Raw genomic sequence first — 24,130 nt, forward strand, 5'->3', positions numbered from 1 at the left:
CTGAAGCAGAGCATCATGGTAGATGGACATATGGGGGAAGAGTCGCTCCTTTCGGCAGCAAGGACGTAGAAACAGTACAGTACTAGGGTCAACATACCCTTGAATGGCTCGCCCCAGTGACCCACCTTCTTCAAGCAGGCTCCACCTTCCCCAAGTTTACCCCTCCCAATAGTCTAGGCAGATTTTTAATTCATCGGTGAATTAACTGGACACATTGGTCAGGGCCCTGGTGATCTAATCATTCTGGAAACACACCCACAAGCACCCCAATCTCCTAGGCGTCTCTCAATCTAATGTATTGACAATCAAGATTTCATGATACCTGTGAGTCCAGGGTTTAGGGCTCAAATCCCAGTGCCAACACCTTGGGCAAATTATGTCCCCAAGGTCTCTCAGCTCTGAATGGGTGCAGCAATAGCCAGTACCTACCTTACAGGGTGCAGATCATAGGAACTGGTCCCAGGTGACAGGGACTATTGTGTTAGGGCTGCTGTCATCTCTCATAGCTGTGACTGTCTCCATCCCCTTTCTGTAAGCATCTAGAAGGCAGGCAGTGGTTCCCATATGTGCCTGCCTCACTGGGGACATACCTAGTAAAAGATCCAAGAGATTGGTGTTTTAGGGGAAGATGCACCAAACAGACCCAGCCTGATCTCGGGTATGAGGAAGAGAGCAGGGTCAGTGATAGCTCAGAGGCCCAAGGCCCCAGGCACAGCACGAACACCCTTCACAGACACATCCCCTCCCCCTCACATGGGTCCGTGTAAGCCTGTTCTTTGTCCTGAACCTACATCAGCAGAAGTACCATCAGCATGGAGGCAGTGGCTAGGAGCCCACTGTGCACACCAGCAGAGCTGGCCTTTGTCCTGCTGTGACAGGAGGAAATGGGGACTGATATTGCCAATGCCACAGTGCATCTGGAGCCCCCTCATGGTAGTGGCATATGGAGAGTTAGAGCCACACTGATGTTGGCTCATTTAGAGCATGACAGTGTCTCTAGCTGCTGAAACACCAAAGCCAGGTGCCTCAACATTAGCCTTAATTTCTCTCTCCATCATCCCTGCACATTCTATGTCTGTTTGTCTTTCTCCCTATATCTTTCTGTCTTTCTCTTTCCTTTACAAGGATCTCATGTAACCTGGGATGGCCTCTAACTCTCTATGTAGCCAAGGATGACCTTGAACTTCTGATCCTCATGCTTCTACCTCCAGAGAGATGGAATTATAGGTGTGTGTCCCCATATCCAGTTGACAAGGTGTTAGGGATTGACCTCAGCAAGTGCTCTGCTAACTGAACTACATCCTCAGCCTTGCTAGGGCCTGAGGTTAGCTTGAGGTACTAGAGACTAGATGGGGGCCTTGAGTCCTAGAAGGTGAATTTCAGAACCTCGGACAGTGGGTGCTGCACACTCTAGTCACCATCACCACCCCACCAGAGAGAGAGAAGGAGAGGGAGACGGAGAGGGATGTAGGGAAAGGGAGAAGGAGAGAGAAAGAGAGAGGGGGGAGAGGAGGAGAGGGAGAGGAAGAGGAAGGGAGGGAGAGGGAAAGAGAAAGAGCAAGAGAAAAACTGCTTCCCAAAGGTCCCAGGTCCTCCACTAATTTAGACAACTATGAGATCCACTGAATCAGCCACTTGTCTACCTTTGGAGCCTCCTACCCACGTTCTACCAGTTACAAAGTGATTCTGGGCAAGTCAGTTCCCTTCTGAGTGCCCTAGTTTTCCCATGCACACATTCCTGGCAGCATTGACATCCTTGGTCTGGAAGGGCCTCCCACCCTGAGGAGCCCATGCTGTACTAGCTGATGTAGCCTAATCCCGTGAGCAGGTCCTGGGGCAGCCCGATGGACCTTTGTGCCCTCAGGAAAGATCAAAAAAGCTGTTGGCACAGAGGAATTGGGTGCTTGGGCTGGAGCAGGTCAGATGTTACGTGTGTCCGTGTTTTGATATCAGTTTAAAAGAAAGGGTCTGGGTGTGATGGCCTTTAATCCAATGTAATTTGTGGCTTATTGAGGATCATAAGGTTGAGGCTAGGTTCTCAACACAGTGACAACCTATCTCAGAAATAAATAAACAATAACAAAGAAAATAAAAAATAATGGAAAATTATGTTTCTAGAGCCTTGTACACATTAAGTTTAGGGTGGGGTTAGGGTGTAAGGAGAAGCAAGGACTGACCCTGTGCTACAAACCCTCCCAGTGGGACCTGAGCTGATTTCTCTCCAAGTAAGAACTTACATTTCTGTCTGTGAAGAGAGCCCAGTCCTGTTGGATACTCAGAGGCCAGGTGCTGAAGGGCTTCAGTGCAGGGGCCAGCTGGGCCTTCTAACTACTCTGTGTCTCATCTCACATCTATCTGCTTAGGCTCAGAGGGGTGAAGTCATCTGTCAAAAGCCACACAGCTTTTAAAATGTGCATAGGTCGTGCACACCTTCGATCTCAGCATCCAGGAGGCAAAGGCAGGCAGATCTCTGGGAGTTAGAGGCCAGCCTGGTCTACAGAGCAAGTTCCAGAACAGCCGAGGCTACACAGTGAAACCCTGTCTTGAAAAACTAAAGTGGGGCGGGACATGGGCTAAGAGATGGCTCAGCTGACAAAGTACTTGTCGTATCAGAAGACCTCAGCTACTCAGCACCCTTATCAAACAGCTAGGAATAAGCGTGTGCTTGTGAGCTCAGCACCGGGAGTAGAGGTAGAGAGGAAAAGCTATGCACTCACACTGACTGTCAGTGGAGAACTGGTGCCCTCCAGGCTCTGTGAAAGACTGACCCCAAAAGTAATACAGAGGGGAAGTAAGGAGAGATACTTGATGTTGACCTCTGGCAGCCATAAAGATAAGAATGAATGCATTGCACCCACATATGAACACAGCACACACATATAGACACATTTGAACATGAGCACACACACACACATACACACACACACATGAACACACACATAGACACATTCGAGCATATGTGTGGACATTAACACACAGCAAACACTCACCCACAAGTCCCTCCACCCATGAATATACATGCACACGTACCCACACACAGCACACATGCTTGAGCATGTGCACACACGTGTACATTTGAGTATGTACACCTATACCTGATCATGCATACACATACACACATTTCATATAGCTTGAGTCTGATAGAGCATGGATTTGAACCTTTGACCATCAGAACTAAGTACAGTTTTATCACTTTAGCCTGCACCAGAAGAGGAAGGACTGGATAGAGCTGCTATATCATACATACATGTCAGATAGCACAGTAGAGGAGAGCACCCCCAAGCTCAGAAGTCCCATTCCCTTTCCTTGGCTTCATTTCTTAAGAAATATCAGCTTAGGACTTGTATGGACCAGGCCAAAAGCCAATGGGTTATGGGCTCCCATCTGGACAGATAGATGGCCCCACCCCAGGTAAGTTGCTCTAGAGGATGGGGTGGGGTGAGAGCAGGATCATGGAGGGGTCTTCACCCGGGGGCCCTTCAGTGTTTCCCAGGAGAGAGAGCACAGGAAACACGGGATGAGGGTGGGGGAGTGTCCACTGACACACCAGAGGGCATTTCCAGCTGGAGGACAGGGTGTGGGAAACCACAGGACAGGGTCCACAGACAGGCTGGGAAACAGGCAGGCAGCACAGGCCTCCCTTGGGTGAAGTCAGGCTTTATGGCCTATGGTATCCCTGAAAATATTTTAAACACACTAATTGTCATCATTTAAAGCCAGACAGCTTTATTTTGAAATCAGAAATTTCAGTGTCTCTGAACCTTCTGGAAGATCTGAACCCAGATTTCCTGTAGTAATGTTGTCTGAAATGTCTGCTTCTGTCACCTCTTGTGACATGATCTTGGGTTTAGAAGCAGAGCTGAGCTTGGATCCCCAAATTCCAGCACAAGGCCTTTGTGGCTGAGGATGCTCTTCAAATGAAGGAACCAGGAGAGAGGAGAAAAGGGAGTCAGGGAGGGTTTTGCCGGGCTGATGAGACCTAACGCCAATGGCTCTGGGCCCTGAGCACCTTCTGGAAGGTGAGAGGATGAGGGGAGCCCCAGTCCATGATGGGGTGGCCACATAGAGCGAGGGGTCAGAAAGCCTTATTTTATCCCTGGGAGTGAGGTGAACGCTGCCTGCTCCTCCTTCAGAACCACAGAACCGCTTTCTCCATCCCCATTTGCAGTTCTGCCTGCTGGCTCCCGTGAGAGCAGTTACAGTCATTTCTAAACGCTCATTTAGAAAAACAGCCAAACATTTCTATGCACCAAATATTTGCTTCTCATTAAAAGAGGGAGAGGGAAAAACAAACAAACAAACAAAAAACCCGAACACCTTTATGTTGGCAACAACCTCATTCAAAGACGGCAACTGTTTGGGTAGCTGGGGCCAGAACAAATGTTCCTCCCCCAAGGCCAAATGATTCCAGAATGTTTGCTAAATGTTTTTCACTCCTTTAAAAATACAGCAAAATGTACAAAAACACTAACATTAAGGAATATTAAAAACAGAAGGGGAGGAAAGCCGAAAGAACAAAATGACAATCTCCTCAAGCCCGTTCCAACTTCTGCATCCAGAGAGCAGCACTGAACGGCCAGTGCCTTGGGACGGAGGGGCAGTGAGCTCTGTCCTGAGAGGTATACAAGTCTCAGAGGTTTGCAAGTGTCTGCTCAGAATCTCATCCTGATGGGTTCTCTACAAGAGCCGTCTGACCCTGGAGGATGCCTCCATATGCTGGAGCTCAGATTGGAAAGCATAGGGACTCTTCATGGAGACGGTTGGAAGCACCGGCCTGTCTAGCTCCATATGGCTGCCTCACTGACCCAGCTGTTGAGCTGGGGTGGACCTCTGTCCCCTCTTAGATAATACAGGGACATCATTTTGGTCTGACAGGCAGGGGAGGATGTCAGAGCAGGCTCCTCAAAAGGGACCAATTTGAGCTTGCTCTGGAGGATTCTGCTGAATGGCAGGTGCCGGGACACTGGACGGTGGTCCTCAATGAGCGACAGGGATGGCTTGGGTATATCAGAGGGACTTCAAAGAGGCTCCTGAGGGAAGGTGGGGGTAGATCCAAGAGCTAACTGGCACAGGAGGGAGTGTGTGGGATGGGGAAGGGCTGTCCTTCAGCCTGCCAGGTCTCTAACTGCAGGGCAGTGGCAGGGGTTGGGTGGGGACAATGTGTTCAGGGTCAACTTGGGCTTACCGATGCATATTCACTATTGGGGTGGGGCATGAAACCTTGCGGGTGTGGAGTCACCCACTCCCAGTGCCTTCTGGCCCACACTCCTTCTGAGGTGCCTCCGGGCCCATGAGGAACCTGGCTATGAGGGTTGGATGGAAAGGAGGAGAGATGGTAGGGTAAGGGACTGGGATGGATGGGTGGGTGGGTGGGTGGGAAATGGGGTAGGGAAGACTCAGTGAATCTGCTGGGAGGAGGGTTGAAGGGACAGTTGTAGGGAGTGACTAGATGGTAGGGATGGGAGGTCAGTCTGATATGTACCATTGAGCCTATGGACACACACACAACGCGTAGGGCAGACAGGGTGGCAGACTGTTGGTGGGTGTGTCAGTGAGTGCAAGGGTTAGAGCCAGAGCCCCAGTGTCTAGATAGCAGCAGATGTAGCTGTAAAGAGAGGGCAGGGAAGTGTGCAGTGGAGTGGAAGGGGATGATGGGCTGCAGGGGGCTGGTGGGCGAGAGGGGCATGTGTGGGTTTGGATGGGTGAGCGGGCTGTGTGCGAGGGGGCTGGTGGGACACATTAGCGGGCAGCAAGCACAGGCTGGGTTCCATGTGCTGGGGAGTCTGTGGACGGTGGTGGACAGTGCAGCGTGGTGGGTTGACAGGAGCAGATGGAAGCTAGGGCTGGGCCAGTGGCCAAGGTAGCAGAGGTGGAAGACGGCCACTGTTGGTAATGTCTGCCTTGTCTCTTGCAGGGCACCAACCACACATGGGAGACTCCTGGCCACGAAGCTCAGCTCATGAGGCAGCCGAGCTAAACCGTCAGTGCTGGGTTCTGGGGCACTGGGTGTGATGTGACCCAAGCCAGCCCCTGCCTTCCTGCCATCGCTGGCACTACCCCTCCCACAGGACATGGAAGCCTGGTCTGTGTGCTGTGGACTCAGCTCTCCAGTCATGGAGACACCAGGCCAATACTGCCACCGCTGCCTGGGTCTTGGGGCCCCACAGACGGGTCAGGCAGGCCAGAAGGACTGTCCAGGCTGCACAGAGACTTGGAGGCAGCAGCCACCGCCACGCTTAGAGCCCCATCCAGCTGGGAAGCCAGGAAGGACATGGGCATTGACCTCTGAACGCCGGACACCCACGATCGGACACAAAGCCAAGCAGATGCCCAGAGAGACAGGGCCTTGTGGGGACAGCGAGCAGGGCTTATTGATGGAGAGGCAGCGACAGCCTCCGCAGGGGTCACAGCAGGCACACAGCAGGGGCTCAATAAATACTTGTTGAAGCTGTTCTCTTGCTGTGTGTGGGCTGGCTCCCTCATCACCCTGACCTGGAGGTGTGAGCCCTGGGCCCTGAAGTCAGGGCCAAACATCCATCGATGGCCTGGGAAGGTCAGGCTAGAGACAGGTGGGCAGAGCACCAGAGTCCTGAGCATGGCAGGAGGAGCAGGCCAGGAGCAGGGGGGAGCACATGTGCTCCGGAACCTCAGCAATGTGACACCACCCTGACCCTGGGGATCTTTTACCCTGTGTCTATGGCCACTTTACATAAAAGCTCTGGCTCAGCTGCCTGAAGAAAAATAATTCCTGTCTTGATCATGAGAGTTTGGGGTCCAGAGAGCGAAGTTTCTTGCTTGAGATTAGAGTTGACATGTGGGAGAGTGAATTTAAATCAGACTCGCTCCCAGTTAAGTCTCCCAAGAGGACCCATCCTGCCCTGAAGGGTTTCTAGAGATTGGCAGAGCGAGGCAGAATGTGATCTTCTCCGGCCATTACCCACCCTCCCACCACCCATCCATTCACCCACCGTCATCTATCCACCCACTCACTCATCTATCCACCCACTCATTCATCATCCATCATTTGCCCAGCACCCATCCATGTACCACAATCCATTTAGCCAACATCCGTCCATACATTTATGATACATCTATCTATTCATTCATCCATTTAGCAGCGTGCATCCATCATCACCTATCCAACCATCCATCCTATCCACCCATCCGGCATCCATCCACCTGTCCATCCATCCATTAACCATGAATAGATCATCCATCTATCTGTCCTCAATTATCCATTCACCCGTGATCCGCCTACCCACTCTCCTTCATTGCCATTCCTCTTGTCAGTTACCCACCAATGCATCAGCCTTCTTCACCATCCAGCTACCCAGCCGTACAGCTGTCTGCATACAGGTGTCTTCTATTGTGCCACCTACTGTGTGCCACTGAAATGTCCAGAGGAGCAGACAAGTGATGAAATGGGAGATGGCAGTTGTGTGTGTGTGTGTGTGTGTGTGTGTGTGTGTGTGTGTACCTGCCCTGGGGTCAGGCTGCCTAGCATCAGGTCCTGTCTCCTCAGCCCCGGGGCTTACCCTACAGATGGGAGTCCTCACTCTATCTACCTCTTACAGCTGCTGGAGGGTGACACAGAGGACAGAGCACGGAGAGCACCCTGCCATCATGTCAGTGAGGGGAGATGGGGCCATAGGGCTGAGGCAGGGCCTGTTGGAGACCACCTGAGTGATAGGTGATGAAGGGAATCTTGCTGGTGTCGGGTTGTGGAGAGCAGAGCAGGACAGGAGAGGCCTTTCAAAATGGTCCACATGACAAGCGTGGAGGAAGATGGGGCTGTGAGGGTGGAACGAGGCTGGAGAGAGGACTCAGAGCTTCATGAGGGACCCACAGCTGGGGACAGCTGGGGCCTCTGAGCAGAATGGGGCTGGCCAAGGGGTGTAGTCTATGAAGTCACCCCAGCTCTGGGCTAGAGTAGATGGCTAAGGCGGGATTCCCGGGTCCTTGCAGGGCGCTGAGTGAGACAAGGTGTTGTGGCTGAGCAGAGAGGCTTGTGGAAAAGGATCAGGTGGCCAACTCAGGGGCCAAGAGGAGGGACTGGTGTGGGAGGAGGACACAGGAAAGAAGAGATGAGCACCTGGGGGAAAGGGTGAACCCCACACTTCTGTGCACATGCATACTGTGCTCAGCCACTCTGAGAGTGCCTCTCTTCCACTCTGCAGTCACATGGTTGGTGTGGGCAGCTGCGGGGGAGACCAAGTTGGCCTGGGCAGAGTCCTGCACAGCTCTGAAGGCACCAGAGGGCCAGCATGAGGAGCTGCAACACTGGCCTTGTGTGAGTGGGAGCCACTCTGAGGGGACCCGAGCGAGGTCATTGGTCTAGAATCTGGCCCACCACCAGATGTAGGTGGTGATGGTCTTGATGGTCGTCCAGGGACCCTGTGAGGTTGATCATTGGCCCCAGGAGGCCCAGGAAATGATTTTAGTTGCAAATCTGTCATCTATTTTAATAGCTGTGTCTATGTAAATGTGTATTAGAAAACTGTGTGGGCGTGTCCACGCTCCAGAGTCAAGCGTTGCGACTTAGAATGAACCACAATAGGCATTTCAGTAAAAAGAGCTGGCTTACAGAAAAATACTAAATAAATAATCATGCAAGTGATCTGTGATTATGGTATGTGGGTGATCGGAATGGGGGCCAATGTCAGGAGGGAAGGGAGAGAGGATAAGCATGGGGCCAGGAGGCTTCGGGTCCTTCAGGGAAGCGGCTGGAACCCAACTGTCTCTCAGTACAGCAGGAAGGCTGCTGGCTAGATAAAAGGAAGCAGTTCCAGGTTAGTGATGTCATGGGTCACCTTCTGAAGGGCTTTCTTCCTGCTGGGAGTTAACACCACTGTGTGTCCTTCCTGGAGCCGCAACCAGGAAGTGCCCACTGGTCTGAAACCTGAGAGGGGCCCCAAACCACCTGGAGTCCAGGAAGGGAGGCAGAGGGCTGGTCTGAACGGGCTTAGCATCGTTGTTCCACACTCCGAGCTGGTGGATGCCTGTTATCCTTCCCAAGTCCGGACCACGTCTGGGCACTGAGCTTCAGAAGCTGACCTTGGCCAGGCTGACAGTTTACAGAGACCACGCTAGGAAGTGCACAGCATCCATGCCTACATCTGGGTACACGACACAACCCCATCCATAGACTAAGGCTGCAGGCTTCCTTAAGCCTTCATCTCAAACCCATGGCAATTCTCCCTGGCCAAAGCTGATGGGCAGGTCTCAGTCTCCACTTCTTCCCTAGTTTGTGGTCTTGATGAGTGGTCACCCTGCCACCCCACCCCCACCACAGCACCCAGACCCGGTCATATACTCATCTCCCAGGTAATGGAAATGTCAGCTTGATTCATGGGCTTTTGCTGCCAGGCCTGAGGACGAGGCTGGCAGGAGCCGCTGCTGCAAGGGAGGAAGTGAGGGCTGCACCAAGCATCCTGATGTGCACTTGGACAGGCCTGGATGTGAATCCTGCCCCGTCGCATACTTGCAGTTGGCCCCGTCTGAAAAGGAGTCACCCCAGGACGTGCACACATGGAACACAGCTGCACACGGTGCTGCCACGGGGTAACACGATGGAGAAACATAACAGCGCAGGAGGTTACCCACGTAACCCCATACAGGAAAGCCACAGAGTCAGGAGGGCTGGGTGCAAACCCATAGGGAGCACAGTTCCTGTCCCCTGGCCAGTCCTTCCTGGACGACTCTCCACCCCACTCCCACACTATCACCTTTGCTTTCCTGGAGGGCTGTGGTCTGCTGATGGCTGTGGACCTAGCCAAGCTGTGGGACTAGGAAGAGGGAGGAAGTAGGCCAAGTTGGAATAGGCTGCCTGGGGTGTCTTTCTCTTTCTCTCCCTCTGCTGGGGAGGGAACACGCTGGGTGAAGAGCCTCAGAACTGGTAGAAGGGGGACTGTCCTGCCACAAAGCACAGGGGTAGGAGTGGAGTGGAGGGTAGGAACAGCTCTCTGTCCAGTCATTGGCTATGAGACGCTTTTGGAGCAATCAACCGAGGCCGAGCACATCCTGGAACTCAGGGGCAGGAGGGTGGCTTATTGCTCCTGGGAAGAGTCCCTGCCAGTGATATTCAGCCTGAGGTCTGTGCATGAAATGATGGTCACTAGGAAGTCTCCTGAGTGTCTCCTGAGAGGGATGCACTGTGAGACCCAAGCTCTGGATGCTGGGACAGTTCCTGGAAGAAGGTGCCACTGCTGTGCAGGGGAGCCTGGATCAGGGCCTAAACTCCATTGAGGTAACACAGCCAGAGGTGGCTCAGGAGAAGGTGCTTTGGATTGAGGAAGAGAGGATGGTGGAACCTGCACTTGAACCCAGGTCTTCCAACCAAGGCACAACATGCAATGTACTGGGAGAAGGGCACCTACAGCAAATGAGGACCAGTGTCCACCACCCACAAGGCCATCTGCCTGGCAGAGAGCCAGCCTCAAATATGTTGGCTACCATTGGTGTTGTTGCTGTTACTATGAAACAAGGCCACCAAGAGCTGCCCATATGCCAGGGCTGTGAGCTGAGGGACAGCCCTGGGCACTAGTGGGCATGCCACCTTCTCCAAACTCCCCAGCCTGTAGCAGGTCCTCAGGGTTGGGGCCTCCTTGTGAACACTGCCACACACCTGCTCCTTCATGTGCTCCCCGACTTCATCTTCTGGCTGTGAAGAAGATGAAAGCCAGCAGAACAAAGGGGCCATGGGGACATCTGAAGAGCACTATCCTAGGCCATTTCTACATCTAGCCTCACTCGCCTGGTCTGGTTCTGGGCGGCCACAATGTGGACACCCTCACTGGCTTCATCACCAGATGAGGCTGCTCCATACGTTCCCCCCAGAGACAGAATCTGGGCCAAGCAGGGTCTAAGGGACTGGGTGGAACTAGGGGACAGCCTGGCCAGCGTCTACCCCACAGGACAGAGGCCATGCGTGGATGAGTGTGAGTGTGTGTGTGAGCGTGTGGAGTACAGAACCCATGCTCTGTGTGTGTGTGTGTGTGTGTGTGTGTGTGTGTGTATGAGCATGTGGAGTGCAGAGCCCATGCTCTGTGTGTGTGAGCGTGTGGAGGTACAGAGCTCATGATATGTGTGTGTGTGTGTGTGTGTGTGTGAGAGAGAGAGAGAGAGAGAGAGAGAGAGAGAGAGAGAGAGAGAGAGAGGAGGTGCAGAGCCCATGCCGTGTGTGTGTGAGCGTGTGGAGGTGCAGAGCCCATGCTGTGTGTAGGTGCAGAGCCAGGGCCCATGCTCCTCACCAGTACCACAGCCGGGGTGGTGACTTTCTAGAGAAATAAGGTCACCTGGGTGTAGATGTTCGCCTCCCTCTTCCTGTCCAAGAGCAACTGAGTCCTGACGCTAAGGACCAACTGTACTCTTGTGAAGGAAGTGCGCAAGGACAGCAGGTGGAGGATGACCCCAGGAATCTGAAGCTGCCCCAGATGAGGCCCTGAAGTCAGAGAGGGGCTGTCACTCTGCTCTCCAGCAGTCACCTGAGAATCTGTGCACTCGTTAATAGCTGTCAAAGTCACGTGCCCTGGGAAGGTTCCATAGCTTCTCTGTGCCCAGCCCCTTACATGGATTACATGATTAGTGCCTGGTGTGTAATGTATGCAGTTTCCCGGTGTGGCAGAGAAAGTGGGTCCGGGGCCATGTCCCCACCTGCAGGCGTGGAAGCAGAGCTCAGACAGGCATGTGCATGAGTGTTCAGCAAGCCTTAGATCAATCCTGGCATAGGGCTGGAGGCAACAAAGGCTCCCTCAGGCTGACCCCATCCAGTGTACCACACTCTATTCTTAATAACATTTTTTATTGATTTTGTTAAGAAAAATAGACATTTATTTGAGAGTTAATGCTTGTACCAGTGCCTTCCCTCTGAGACTGCATGGAATATATACTTATAAACACCCATCAAGGATCTGCAGGGAGCACACCAAGGTCACAGTCTTTGGTGGTCCAAAAAAAAAAAAAATCCTGTGCCCACCCTGAGGACTAGAAGTTGGATTCCTGTTAAAGCCGCGGTCCCAGCTTCCTTCTAGGAGCTGGTTTGATGATCCTCTTGGGAGGTGTGTGGCTCATCTGGGAGTGAGTGGAAGAGCCGGGGGGCCCTGGAGGCTACAGAGATGATGGATTCTCATCAGAGAGGCAATCCTATCTGCACATCAGCTGGCTTCGAATTAAAACATCTGTACAGCTGCTGGGTGTTGCCGCTTGGAAGCCTTTGTGCTTCTTGGTAGCATCAGAACGTACTGAGCTCTGTACCACGGCACCGGCCCCACTGGGCCGCAAGCCAGGAAAACAACAGATTAATATTTGGAACCAGAAATTACCCACTGCTGGGAGACTGATTGGGTCCCTGATCTGAGCTTGTTCTATAGATGTACATGCAGGCATGGGGCTCTGGGCTGCAGGGAGAAGTGGCAAGCCTGAGCCCAGGTCCTCCCAACTCTGACGTGTGTGTGTGTGTGTGTGTGTGTGTGTGTGTGTGTGTGTGTGAGGGGAGGAGAGGCAGGGGCTGAGGGCAGATTTCAGCACACACTGCAGCTCACTTCCTCTCCTTAGCAGGACAGAGGCCACCTAGGCCTCCCTTCCAGGCCTCCAGAGGTACTGGATAGACGAGGAACTGTGGCACAGCAGGCCTTTGAGCGTCTCTGCTGCCCTTAGTGAGCAGGGCTGTACAGCAAGGGGCACTGGCCCCATGGTCATGTACTGAGTTCTGGCCTGGATCAGAAGCTGCCTAGGACTGGGGTGCCACAGGCCCTGCTCTTACAGACCTCACAGGAGAGGCACAAAGAGGAACCAGGTACCCCTGGCTCCCAGCAGCAGCCCAGTGTGGCCGGGGGCAGCTATTCTGTTCTTGACCCTTTCATCTGACCCCCAGAGTTCCTGAGGCTGTGATTAAAGTCTCATCTCTCTTCAGTCTTCCAACCCTCGGGGGTCCAGCTGGCCACCCCTGAAGTGTGAGGAATGTGGGCACTGTTCAGGACTGGTGACAGAGCTGAGCCAGCCTGGAGAGGCTCTCCCTTCTATCCCAGTCAGCACCGCCAACGCCTGGAGATCTCCTTCTCACGTATGCAGGTTTTGGGGCGTAAGGCTGTGGAAACAGGACACAGGAGTGAGTTACACAGTCCCTGAGAACAGACATAGACCTGGCTAGCCTGCATTCTGGGCATCCTTCGTGGCCTATCCCATGCATGAAGGAGGCTCTACCATGGAACCCATAAGGCCTTTGTCTATGTTACTAGACATCCTTTAGGACCCAGATCAGATGCCACCTGTCCCAGGAAGCCCTTTTCTTGGTGCCCTTTCCTGGTTTCCCAGTGTGCCTTGCCCTTCCCTCCTGGTCACAGGGGAGGCATGCAGCCAGAAGCTGCTTGTTACTCTGAAACAGGTTCCCAGATGGAAAGAGGTGTTGAGCAGGCAGGGCAAGACCAATAGACTCTGATGCCTGCTTCCTCTCCGCCTAGACTGAACCTCTGACAGGGATGCGCAGGGCAGAGAAATGCCACCTGCCTGGGTCAGCGGTGCCTGGCTTCCTCCTCGAGGTGGTGACGACCTGGTTTTCATTCGTCATCTGTATGTCCTGGTCTTCCTCTGCCTTACTGCAGGAGAGGCAGACAGAAGGCCCATCAGCCTCCCAGGCCGGGTCCCTGCCACCCATCCTCATTAGAGCTGGTCAGGGGTGTACCTGATAGTGTGTTTCTCCTGGTGACACAAGTCAGTGTCCTCGGCAAAGAGGATGGTATGGTGGGGCACGGTAGGCTCACATGTGGGCAGGATGCCCCCAACCAGGTGACTCACCATGGCAAGAATGCCATTGTACACCAGCAAGTCATCCACCAGCAGCTAAGAGACAGAACAGGAATGAGGACCCGCCCCTCCTACATTTATCCCACCCCTCTGCTGTCCAGAGCCCAAGCTTCACTGAAGACCCGTGTTGATGGCAGGCCCACCCCCACACCAGCATGAAGGACACATGCTGTCAGTGTGGACTGCAGGTTTGGATGCTGAGGCTCCAGGAATTTCACAATACTGGGTGACCAACTGTAGAGATAGGGGCAGACTCAATCTCTGGACCCCATGGCTTCTGGTCTTTCCCCCGGACACCCAGGTGTCTCGTAAGGCTGTGCGATTCTAGAGAGAGCCCTGGAAGCAACACCAAGTCCAGGGCCAAGTTCAGAGCTTGCTTTGGATTATCCCAAAGCTGTTCTGAATTGATGGTGGGGTGGCAGATTTCCCTGCTCCGAAGGACCAGGCATTTCCAAGGTTGCAACTAGAGACAGAGACCCAACTGCAGCTAATGGTAATTGCCCACAGCCTAATTCCCGGAGAGCACAGTGATCTCCCACACCAGCTAGTGAGGACTCACGCCAAACTCCTTCACCCCTCGCTGAGGTGTTTTCGTGTAATTCCACAGTTTGATCATTGACACAGTGGTGGGCAGATCGAAAATGACATACACCCGGTTCACCTGTCAGAGAGCAAAGCTAATTAAAGCAGCTGTGTTTGGAAACCGAGCTGCAGGCTGGGCCCAGGGCACCAGGGCAGGAAGCTGGGCCCCAGATGCCAGTGGCAGCACACCCCCTGTGGGAAGCTTCAAGTTCTGAGGTCTCTTCTCCTCAGACCCCATTTTGAGTCAAGTCACGTGTGGTTGCGTTTGGAACAAACTGCTGAGCTGGCTCTGGGAGGGCCTGCTGCCTCCTGCTGCTGTGGCCCTCATTTAAATCCTGGCGGAGACCTGAGAGCAGCCTGGCCTTCTGTTCCTCAGGTCAAGCCCAGGGACAGCACCCACCTGCTGAGGCAGGGAGCATCTCTCCACCAAGCAATGCATATGGTCCTGACCCATTTATCCTTTCCAAGAGTTACAGAGGAAAAGTCAGTCCTCAGACCCAGGCACCGTGGTTTCTTCTAGCCCATGTCTGCCGGGGAGTACCAAACGGCTAGCACTCAGCCTCAGGTCAGCACGGACTGAACAGTGCAGCAGGCTCAGCATCAGAAAAACCTCCCTCCTCACTTGGAGGGCCAGTTAAAGAACTGGATGTGAGGTGAGTCTAGCTTGCGGCGAGCAATGAGCTGGAGACCATGATGGCTGGGTGGGGCTCCTTCTACTCAGATCCTTAGATTCCCACTAGGAGAATGACAGTGGCCAGAGGAGGGCAGTGAACTGCTTTTGCCTGGGCTCTGAGGGCCTCAAGGGCTGTGTGTACCCCTTTACAGCAGGAGGGCAGGATGAGGGGTTGGCCTTGTGGGAGTTGTTCCCTCCTCTAAAAGGAAAATGCCATTTTATACTCAGTTACAGGAGTGGGGAAGGGACTGTGCATGCCATGTTCTGCTGACAGGCTCTGTTCCTGAGGTGGAGGGTGCTGATGGCCTGTATCCTCTCCTGGACCTTCCTCCCTCTCTGTGACGATGGAGCAGACCCACTGCAGGGTTTGAGAGCTCGGAAAGAGTCAGTGGTAATAATGGCTGACTTGGTTGACTGGGGCCAGAGCGAGGGCAAGATGGCCACACAGTGGCATGGGCCATGTGATATATAAGGAACAGAACCAGTCAAAGGAGAGTGGAAAGGGGGAAAATGCCACAGTGGAGTGGGCTGCAGAGGCCTTACAAAAAGAGGCAGGAAGATGCAGAGCCTGGAGCTCCTCACACATCTGGTATCTATTTGAGTAAAGTCCATGGAGTAAGAGAAGGAACTGTGGGCCTGGAAGGGTCACACAAGAGCCGTTAGCCACAGCAGGCACCTCTCTGATGGCTCCCAGAGTCACTGGATCTGGGAGCAGGTACCCACCAGACCGGGCAGGATGGGGGCCAGCCACATGTGCCTGCCATCACTGGTGTCATTGACTTGGTCAATGAGCTTGTCAGGGGTCCGCACGTCCCCGCATACACCTTCAAGTGCGTTCACGCTGTCCGGAAAGGCTGCAATGTCTGAGGTGTAGGTTAAGCTGTCGTAACCCAAACTCATACACTGTGCACAGTGTCACCCTCAAAGCGGCTGTCAAGTAGTCAGCACTGTGTCTCAGGAGATGCTGGGCTGGCGTCCTACATTTTAGCAGGCTGGGAATGACAGTGAAAATAAATGCATTCTATTTTTGTTTTTTGTTTTTGTTTGTTTGAGACAGGGTTTCTCTGTACCTTTGGAGCCTATCCTGGAACTCGCTTTGTAGACTAGGCTGGCCTCGAACTCACACAGCTCCACCTGCCTCTGCCTCCCGAGTGCTGGGATTAAAGGCGTGTGCCATCACTGCCTGACACATTCTATTTTCTAAGAAAATGGGGTTGTGGCCAAGGAGAAGGGATTATGTGTGGGGCTAAGGGGTCAAGTTCAAAGTCAGGGACCACAGGTGGGATAGCTGGAAATGAGGGACTTGCACAGCACAGACAGGGATGGCAGTGCTGCCACTGCTCTGAAATACAGGCCACACCCACTTGGGCAGGCAAGTGACTTTGGTAAATCAGTCTCGTCAGGTCTGCCACCTTGGCCCAACAGGAGCTGATTAGAGCAGGGACCTCAAAGCGCATGTGCAGAAGCTGGGCCTGTCTCTGTCGCTGTCACAGGAAATCTCAGGCAAGTCACTGGGCACCACCTATCCTGGCACCTCACCTGTAACAGGGGCACAAAACTTCTATGCTCTAAGATGGGCAGGAGAACCTCAGAGGACACTGGCTATGAGCCCTCTTGGTAAAATTAGTGAAGTTTAGAGATCCAGGAGCCATTCCCTATGTTATGAGGAAGACCATATCTCCAGAGACACCCAGGGCCCAGGCTTTGGGGCGAGGCTGGCATTTCCCTACCTGGGGGGCCAGAGACCACACACTCAAGGATGCTGAAGATAATCAGGCAACAAGAAGACAGGCAAGAGAGTTTAAAGCTTTACAACTGGGCTGTGTGACCTGGGTAAACAGGTCTCAAGTTCTGCCTCTGGACAATGAGGATTCCAGAATATTTTGTTCCCAGGATTTCCGTGGGTGCATGGCATATAGTCTCGCAGTGCCTGCTACAGAAGTCCTCAGGAAGCACTGAGTTTGGGGGGGGGGCTGACAGACAACAAGAGTCCCAGGAGTCAGCCCTGAGGGAAACTGAAAAGGCGTCCACGAGACCTTTGGTTTAGTCACTATCACTCCGCATGACCAAGGGCCTTGTATGGGCACATCTCAAGTCAACTTCCAGAGGCTGCCATTGCACCGAAAATTCCAACAACCAAACTGGAATCCTTCAGAACTGTCTGGGCCAATAAACAGCCCCAGCATGGGCACATCAGGAGCAAATGGCCCCCACTGAGTTCTGCTGCAGATTGTCAGGGCCTTTAGAACACCAGGTGTCTGTGCCCTCCCTGCACGCTCAATCATGGGACTCTGGTCTGCAGAGAACCGGTTGTAGATACCTTTGTAAGCATGGTAAGAGCAGCTCTAAGGGTCCAGTGGCATCATACTGTATCATCTAACTGCCATCACCACCCCGCCGCCACCACCACTACCACCATAATCAGCTTCACCATTGCCATCATCATCACCATCATCATCACCATCATCATCATCATCATCATCAGTCGATCTTTTGTTTAGTGACAAGGTAATCCAGGCTGGCCTCAAACTCACAGATACCTGCCTGTCTCTGCCTTTCGAGTGCTAGGATTAAAGGCATGTACCACCATGTCTGACCTTCATCTGGTCTTTTGAAATAGGGCCTTGCTATGTAGTTCAGGCTGCCCTTATATAGGTGAAAATCCTCCTGCCTCCACCTCCTGAGGGCTATAATTACAGGCTTGGGAGCCTGCACCGGTCTGCCAGCAGCATTTTCCATGCCGCCTCCTCTTCCAGTAGAAAGGATACTGTTCTGGGACAATGGGATCCTCTCCCCATGCTCGTCGTACAGCTCCAGCCCCGTGAGGCCGATGTAGTAGGGGTCACCCCAGCTGGACAACAGCTGGAACTGGAAGATGACTGTGCTATGGTTAAGGAAGAGAGAAGCTCAATTTTCCTGAGAAGGCCACACAGTGGCAGAGGTGATAGGGACTCTTCTTGTCTGTCATGGAAGGGTCTCTCTCCCAGAGATGGATGCCTGTTAAAAGGAACATAGCACCACACTTGCTGCAGTCCCTGCCCTAGGTGGACAGGAAGGAGCAGTTCTATTTAGGAGCAGACAGGGTGGACAGATGGTTCTGGTGGGACTCTCCTGCCTTGTGCCCCCATTTCCCTGGGTATAAAATGATTAGAACAAGACACCTCTTCCCTCCTCTGTGCCTTTCAAGTTCACAGGAATAAGCATGTTAAGGGTGGGGAAACAGCCTCAGGACAGCAGAACGATTCCTCCTGACAAGGTCCTTGTGCACAAGGTGACACCTGCCCCTACTTGGATCTTCCTGATCCTCAGTTTCTAGAAGCAGGAATGGAAGTCCTGGGAGCCCAGGCACATCTCAGGTAGTCACAGGCAAAAGCATTGCTTCCTTCCAGATCTGGACACCTGTGGAGAGACCAGGGCAAATTATCTGACCTCTCTGACTTGCTTCTTTTTTAGCTTTTGGATTTTTTTCCTCTTTTTTGAAGAGATAGTGTCTCTCTAGGTAGTCTAGGATGGTCTAGTACTCATGATCCTCCTGCCTCCATCATGCCTGGCTCCCGTGATTTAGTTTACACAGCTGGGAAGCAGGGCTATCGTTGTGGCCTGCTCCCAGGGCCATGTTTCCCTATCACGCAATGAGGTCACACTAGGAAGAAGGGGCTCTTGCTGCCTCTGTCCCTGCCTTCTCCCTGCCAGCTCCCTGGGTCACCTGTCTCTTTTCCAGCCCCTCTTAGCTGGGCCCCTTGTGCCGCCTTCCTTAGCTTCACTTTCCCCATGAGCGCTCCTGCCGCCTAGGAGAAGGATACAGCCACAGGGCATGAGCGGGGCCTCGTAGTCCATGCTGGCTCGCTCCAGGCTCTTTGAATCCAGCCTGGAAAGAGACCAAAACAGCACCATGAGCCCTTCTGTTCCAGGGTCACTGAAAGACACTCCTCAGCAAAGGACTGCAGAGGCTCCTGTGTGAGCTCCCATTTACCCAGGGGAGATGCTGTGTGTGGGAGGCAGTGGGGGACACTGCTCTTCTGTTACAGACTCTTGCAATCCTCAGAGTAACCTAGAGGTGGGGACACATGGATTAAGGTACCTGGCCGGAGTGGTGAAACCACTTAGGAAAGCCATGTAGGGGAGCGTGACTGGGTGAGATGTGCCTTGGAGTCACTCTCTTAACCACACCCCTGCTCTACCAGAGGAGTGGAATCTGCTAGGCTGAGGGCTGGGTGCTGCTGATAGGGCAGGGTGCCTGAGTATGACAGGCCATTTGGATGGACAGAGGTCTGAGGCGGCCTCACACGGCGATCAAGTTGGCCATAGCAAAGGCCCTGGAATGTAGGCAGGATGGGGATGCAGAAGAGAAAGGGAACGGAGAGGAAGCCCTGAGCATTGCTGGCTTCATGATCCCAAGTCCGGGCCTCAATTTCCACTTCTGTAAAATGGGTATAAAATCCCAGCTTCCAACCATAAATTCTAAGGGACAGGAAGATCTCTGTGAGTTCAAGGCCAGCTTAATCTATATAGTGAGTTCTAGGCTGGCCAGGGCTACAGAGACAATTATTACACTTCCCTCCGCTCCAGCTTCATAACAGTCCTCCTTGGGCTGTGCTATGCAAAGATACTGTTAACAATTTTGCCATTGGGGAAGGGAGCTCTTTTGTTTCCCTTTGGCATTCAGACATTGGAGGCTATAAATGGGTAAAACTTACTTGGTTTACACCTGGATGCTGGACACTGGGGCCAGGACATCCCGGCAAACCCAAACGAGAGCTTCCCACCTGCTCTTTTTCTGGATCGGGACTGGGGAAGAGAAGCTGTTTCTAGACAATACATGTGGCCACAGCTCCAGCCCTGAGGGTGCATACACAGAGGACACTGGTGGGCCAGCCCACACTGCCTCACCTCCTGGTGGGTGCCGGTGACAGCCGGGTCTGCAGGTAGTCCCCAAAGAGGATTTCTTGTGCAAAATCAAAGTGACAGTTGCCAGGCCCCTTTCGGATAAGAAAGCCTTCTGCGGGAGACACACATAGGCCGTCCAGGGACACGTGGGCGATTTTGACCTAGTGAAGGAGACACAGCTTGTCTGAGCCTAAGACAGTGGATGGCTTTTCTACCACGCCAGGACATTGGGCCAGGCCTGAGTTCCAAGGACAGTCATGTTCCATTTTGGACACAAGACACCTGGAGTAAGGCCCCTGTGCCAAGGATACTTACCTGTGTTTCCTATCTACATGTCTCAGTCCCAGGGGAGGCATGGGACTTGGTGCGGGACCCCAGACATCAATGGCTTAGCCTGTGGCAGTGCGGTGAGATGGTCAAGGGCTAGCTCAGAACCACTCTACCACCAGTGCTGTGCAGGCCTCCAGCTTCCATTCATCTCCCTCCCCATCTGGGAGGTGGGCACAGCTTCCCTCTTTCTACCCTCAGCACCTAGCAAGTCCTTTCTAGGTACATAATAGAGACCCAGCTGGTCCTTCTGACAGGTAGCAGCACTGTGCTCACTGAGAGCTTGCTGAGTGCACACAATCACACACAAGTGCACACACTGTCCAGGCAGGAATCTTCTAGCAAGCTGCTGGGATCCACCAGCAAACCGCAAGGGCTACATACGTTCTGAGGCTACTTGCCACCCCTGCCTTTTCACCAGCAACTGAAAGAGAAAGTGGGGTCCATGCCTAGCAGGCGGAGACCAGACTCTAGCTATGTAGTTCCCAAGAGAGTGACAACGCTTTCCCCGCCTTCTTAGAACCCTGAGAGGAGGGGCCGTACGAGGAGGCAGGATGAGAACCTGCAGGAATGAGGAAGGCACACAGCTTGCCTCATAGCACCTTCTCCAGTGCTCAATGGACAGCAGGCCCATAGCCAACACAAAAGCCCTGGACAGTGTAGGAAGGGGAACCACGGTCACAGGAGAAGCAAGCCCTGTAGTTCCCCAGGCTGCCCTGGGCTGTGGGCTATGTCTGCTATGTGCAGGAAACACAGCTCGTTCTCTCCCTGGATGTCACCCCCTCTCCATTTGGAAGGTTCTGGAGGATTTATGCTCCTCTCCAGCACCCACACCAACCATTCATCATGCTGCCTCCCTGACAGTGGACTCCGCTCTGCCCGGCTTACCCCTCGGTAGGTGTCCTCGGGAGATTTATTGTAGTTCCAGAGGCGCAGGCCAGCAATGCTTTGGGCTCTGTCAAAGTGGATCATAACCACATGGTCCAACCCAGGGGAAAAGGGGATCAGCCACATGTGCTCATCCTCAGTGGTGATGTTCATGCCGTCGATTAACCTGCAGGCAATGAGGGCAGGTCAGCAAGACGGTGGGAGGCCTCAGAAAGTCGCTTCCCTCACCCACCTGTCTCTTGGGAGGTGGGTGCACAGTGAAGTCAAGCAATGACACTTAAGAAGGGCTAAAAACAGTGTCTGCTCATCCTCTCCAGGCTAACAGACAACTGTGTCCCCCTTTGGAATTCCTCAGCCCAGTGGCCACAGGTTGGGAGACTTCTGCTAATGATTACATCCACATGCCAGGAAGGGTAACTGTAGAAATAAGCTTATCACAGAGCTGTGGCACAGGCGCCCTGAGATGTGCTGTGACTAACAGGGCAGCGACCATCATGAGATGTGGGGTGTGGCCAGGCAGGCAGACCACAGGCAGCCAGGACTAGCTCCAGCTGGGAATGAGGTCAGAAGGGATGCACTGGGGTGGGAGGTGGGCCTTTTCTCTGTTGTCCAAACGTTCTGAAAGATGCAGAGTCACAGTTGAGGGAAGTGATCCTATCTCTCTTGGTAAGGTCTCTAAAACACAGGGAACTCAGCAGACCTAGGCTAGGGACAAGTGCCAGAAGAGGCAGGTGGCTCCAGGCTTGTGATGAGCCAACCTGCTTGGTAGCCACAGGTCTGAGTGCCCCAGGGAAACCCCGTCAGCAGGAGGGGTTTCTAAACCAGTTACCTCAGCCCCACTGCATCCGTTCCTGCCTCAGCCTCTTCAACCTGGACCCTAACCTTTGTCCTCTGTGTGACATGGCCACTTGAAGACCTGGCCCCAGAGACAATCAGCCCCACCCCACGCCACCCTTGGGGGCCACTGTCCTGTGAGTGACTCAGGCTGCGGCCACGATTCCTTTATCTAAAATCAACTCTTCCCCTTACCATTTGATAGTGTGCGGTTTAGAATAAATCTAAGTGTTCATCCACGGAGGTAAAGCGTTCTCTCTCCTGTACTCTAAAGGCTGTTATTAAATTGATGGATGGTGTGTCTTACAATTGCTGGCATGTTAAAACTGAGGAAATTCGGCAGGCCAACCCTGCTGTTTGTGAAGGAAGCTGGCTGTTGCAGACTGCTGTTTCCTTCCAAAGCAATTATCTCCGTCTTGGAGACTGACTGCCAGTCTCCAAAACCCTGTTGCAGGATTTTGGGAAAGGGGACACTGGAGATGGATGGCAGAGAGGTTGGTAGCAAAAGAAGCCTTCTCCTGGGCAATCACCTGGTTCTGTTCCAAGACACCCAGTAGTAATAAGCCGTTCTCATGCTAGAGTGGGGTCTCTAAACACTATGGCCACCACTAGGACCCTGTCATTGCAGGGATATGGTGGAGGCCAGGTTGGGACAAAAGAGACATGAGGAGCCTGGGCCGTCCTGTCATATCAGAAGGCTGGGGAGGGTGGGCGCTCAGTAGTAAATGCTTGCCCTCCATACCAAAGGCTCTGGGTTCCATCCCCAGAGCTTCAAACAAGTGAAAATAAATACTGCAAACAAATATATAAATGGGCACAGGCATTCCCAGAATCTAAGACCATCAGCAAGGATAAAACACAAGAGATGGCTTAAGAGTAGCAGCCCCCCATGCCTGGCAGTAGACAGCCAACTTAACTCAAACTCAGTGGTATCTTTGGGGGTTCTCTGTCTCATGTTCTGTCAGGGCGGGATTTTGTTTGTTTGTTTTTAAACCTTACAGGTCCTTTGAGTATATATTATGGCTTCCAGTTTTGTGTTTTTATAGGATTTCTGTGTGTGAGAATGTGTATGTCTCTATGTCTATATGACATTCTTATGCTTATCTTTGGCTCTTGTTTGTTTCTTTTGTCCTGTTCCTATTTGCTTTATTTTATTATTATTCTTGAGATCTGGATGGAGGGGAGGTGGAGAGGAACTCAGGGGATTTGGGGGAGGGGAACCATAAACAGAATGTATTGGATGAAAAAAATCTCTCTCTCTTTTGTTTGTTTTTGTTTTATAAAGATAGGGTTTCTCTGTGTAGCCTTTGTTGTGCTGGACAACTCACTCTATAGACCAGGCCGGCCTCAAACTCGGAGATCTACCTGCTGCTGCCTCTAGAGTGTTGGCATTAAAGGTGTGTGATACCATACCTAACAGAAAAAAAAATCTATTTTCAATAAAAGAAAAATATAAAAACAAACATGAGGGAGATGTGTTGGTGGTATGCTTCTATAATCCCAGTACTTGGAACTGCAGCAGGAGGATCCTGAACTTGAAGTCTGGTTGGTTCACTGTGAGACCCTGTCTTTAAAAAAAAACAATACCACAGGGGCAGGCACTCCTTCAGAGTGAAGAGACCCTATAGAATGGGAAAAATGTTAATTTCATATAGGATTAATATCAATATACATAAATAACTATAAAGGTTAAATACCCTAAACCCAAGCCATCCAATAAATGGACTTAAGAAATGAGTAGACAATTCTCAAGAGAAGAGAGACAAAGGACCAACTAATATTTGAAAAATCATTCAACATCCCTAATGATCACAGAAAACTGTCCTGAGAAACCATCTCACCCCATCAAGAAAACAAATGACAATCAATGCTGGGGAGAATGAATGGAAAGAGGATCCCATTCCTGCTATTAGGAGTCATAGAAATCATTACGGAGGTCTCCCCATTCCCTGAAAACAGATCTACCATATGACCCAGCTCTAAGTCTCCTGGGTACATATCCAAAGGACTGAAAGTCAGCATACCAAGTACTTGTACATTCATAGTTACTGCTGCAGAACACACAGGCAGGAAACAGACTGAGTTTGGATGTCAACACAGATGAATGGGTAAAGTAACATGGTGCATATATGCGATGGA

General features: G+C 52.5%; 2 protein-coding genes across 9 annotated transcripts in view; one reads left to right on the forward strand and one right to left on the reverse strand.

Annotated features, from left to right (window-relative positions):
* Nucleotides 1-8,617, forward strand: part of Gsg1l (GSG1 like) — a 192,699-nt gene extending 184,082 nt beyond the window's left edge. For all 3 annotated transcript variants that reach the window (XM_085693051.2, XM_085693050.2, XM_085693052.2), the window contains one exon: nt 5,915-8,617. In XM_085693051.2, coding sequence (XP_085549177.1) covers nt 5,915-6,012 — 98 coding nt within the window. In that variant the 3' untranslated portion in view covers nt 6,013-8,617. The remainder of the gene's footprint in view (nt 1-5,914) is intronic.
* Nucleotides 8,618-11,781: 3,164 nt separating this feature from the next.
* Katnip (katanin interacting protein) overlaps nt 11,782-24,130 on the reverse strand; it is a 172,329-nt gene continuing 159,980 nt past the window's right edge. For all 6 annotated transcript variants that reach the window (XM_048460577.3, XM_048460573.3, XM_085693049.2 and 3 more), the window contains 9 exons: nt 21,158-21,323; nt 19,946-20,103; nt 18,859-18,923; nt 17,824-17,934; nt 15,779-15,918; nt 14,360-14,461; nt 13,679-13,836; nt 13,504-13,592; nt 11,782-13,084 (listed from right to left, as the gene is read on the reverse strand). In XM_048460577.3, the coding sequence (XP_048316534.3) occupies nt 13,026-13,084; nt 13,504-13,592; nt 13,679-13,836; nt 14,360-14,461; nt 15,779-15,918; nt 17,824-17,934; nt 18,859-18,923; nt 19,946-20,103; nt 21,158-21,323 (1,048 nt within the window). In that variant the 3' untranslated portion in view covers nt 11,782-13,025. The remainder of the gene's footprint in view (nt 13,085-13,503; nt 13,593-13,678; nt 13,837-14,359; nt 14,462-15,778; nt 15,919-17,823; nt 17,935-18,858; nt 18,924-19,945; nt 20,104-21,157; nt 21,324-24,130) is intronic.

This window comes from Myodes glareolus, chromosome 7 (genome assembly GCF_982192425.1).
Source record: "Myodes glareolus chromosome 7, mMyoGla1.1, whole genome shotgun sequence".
Lineage (NCBI taxonomy): Eukaryota > Metazoa > Chordata > Mammalia > Rodentia > Cricetidae > Myodes > Myodes glareolus.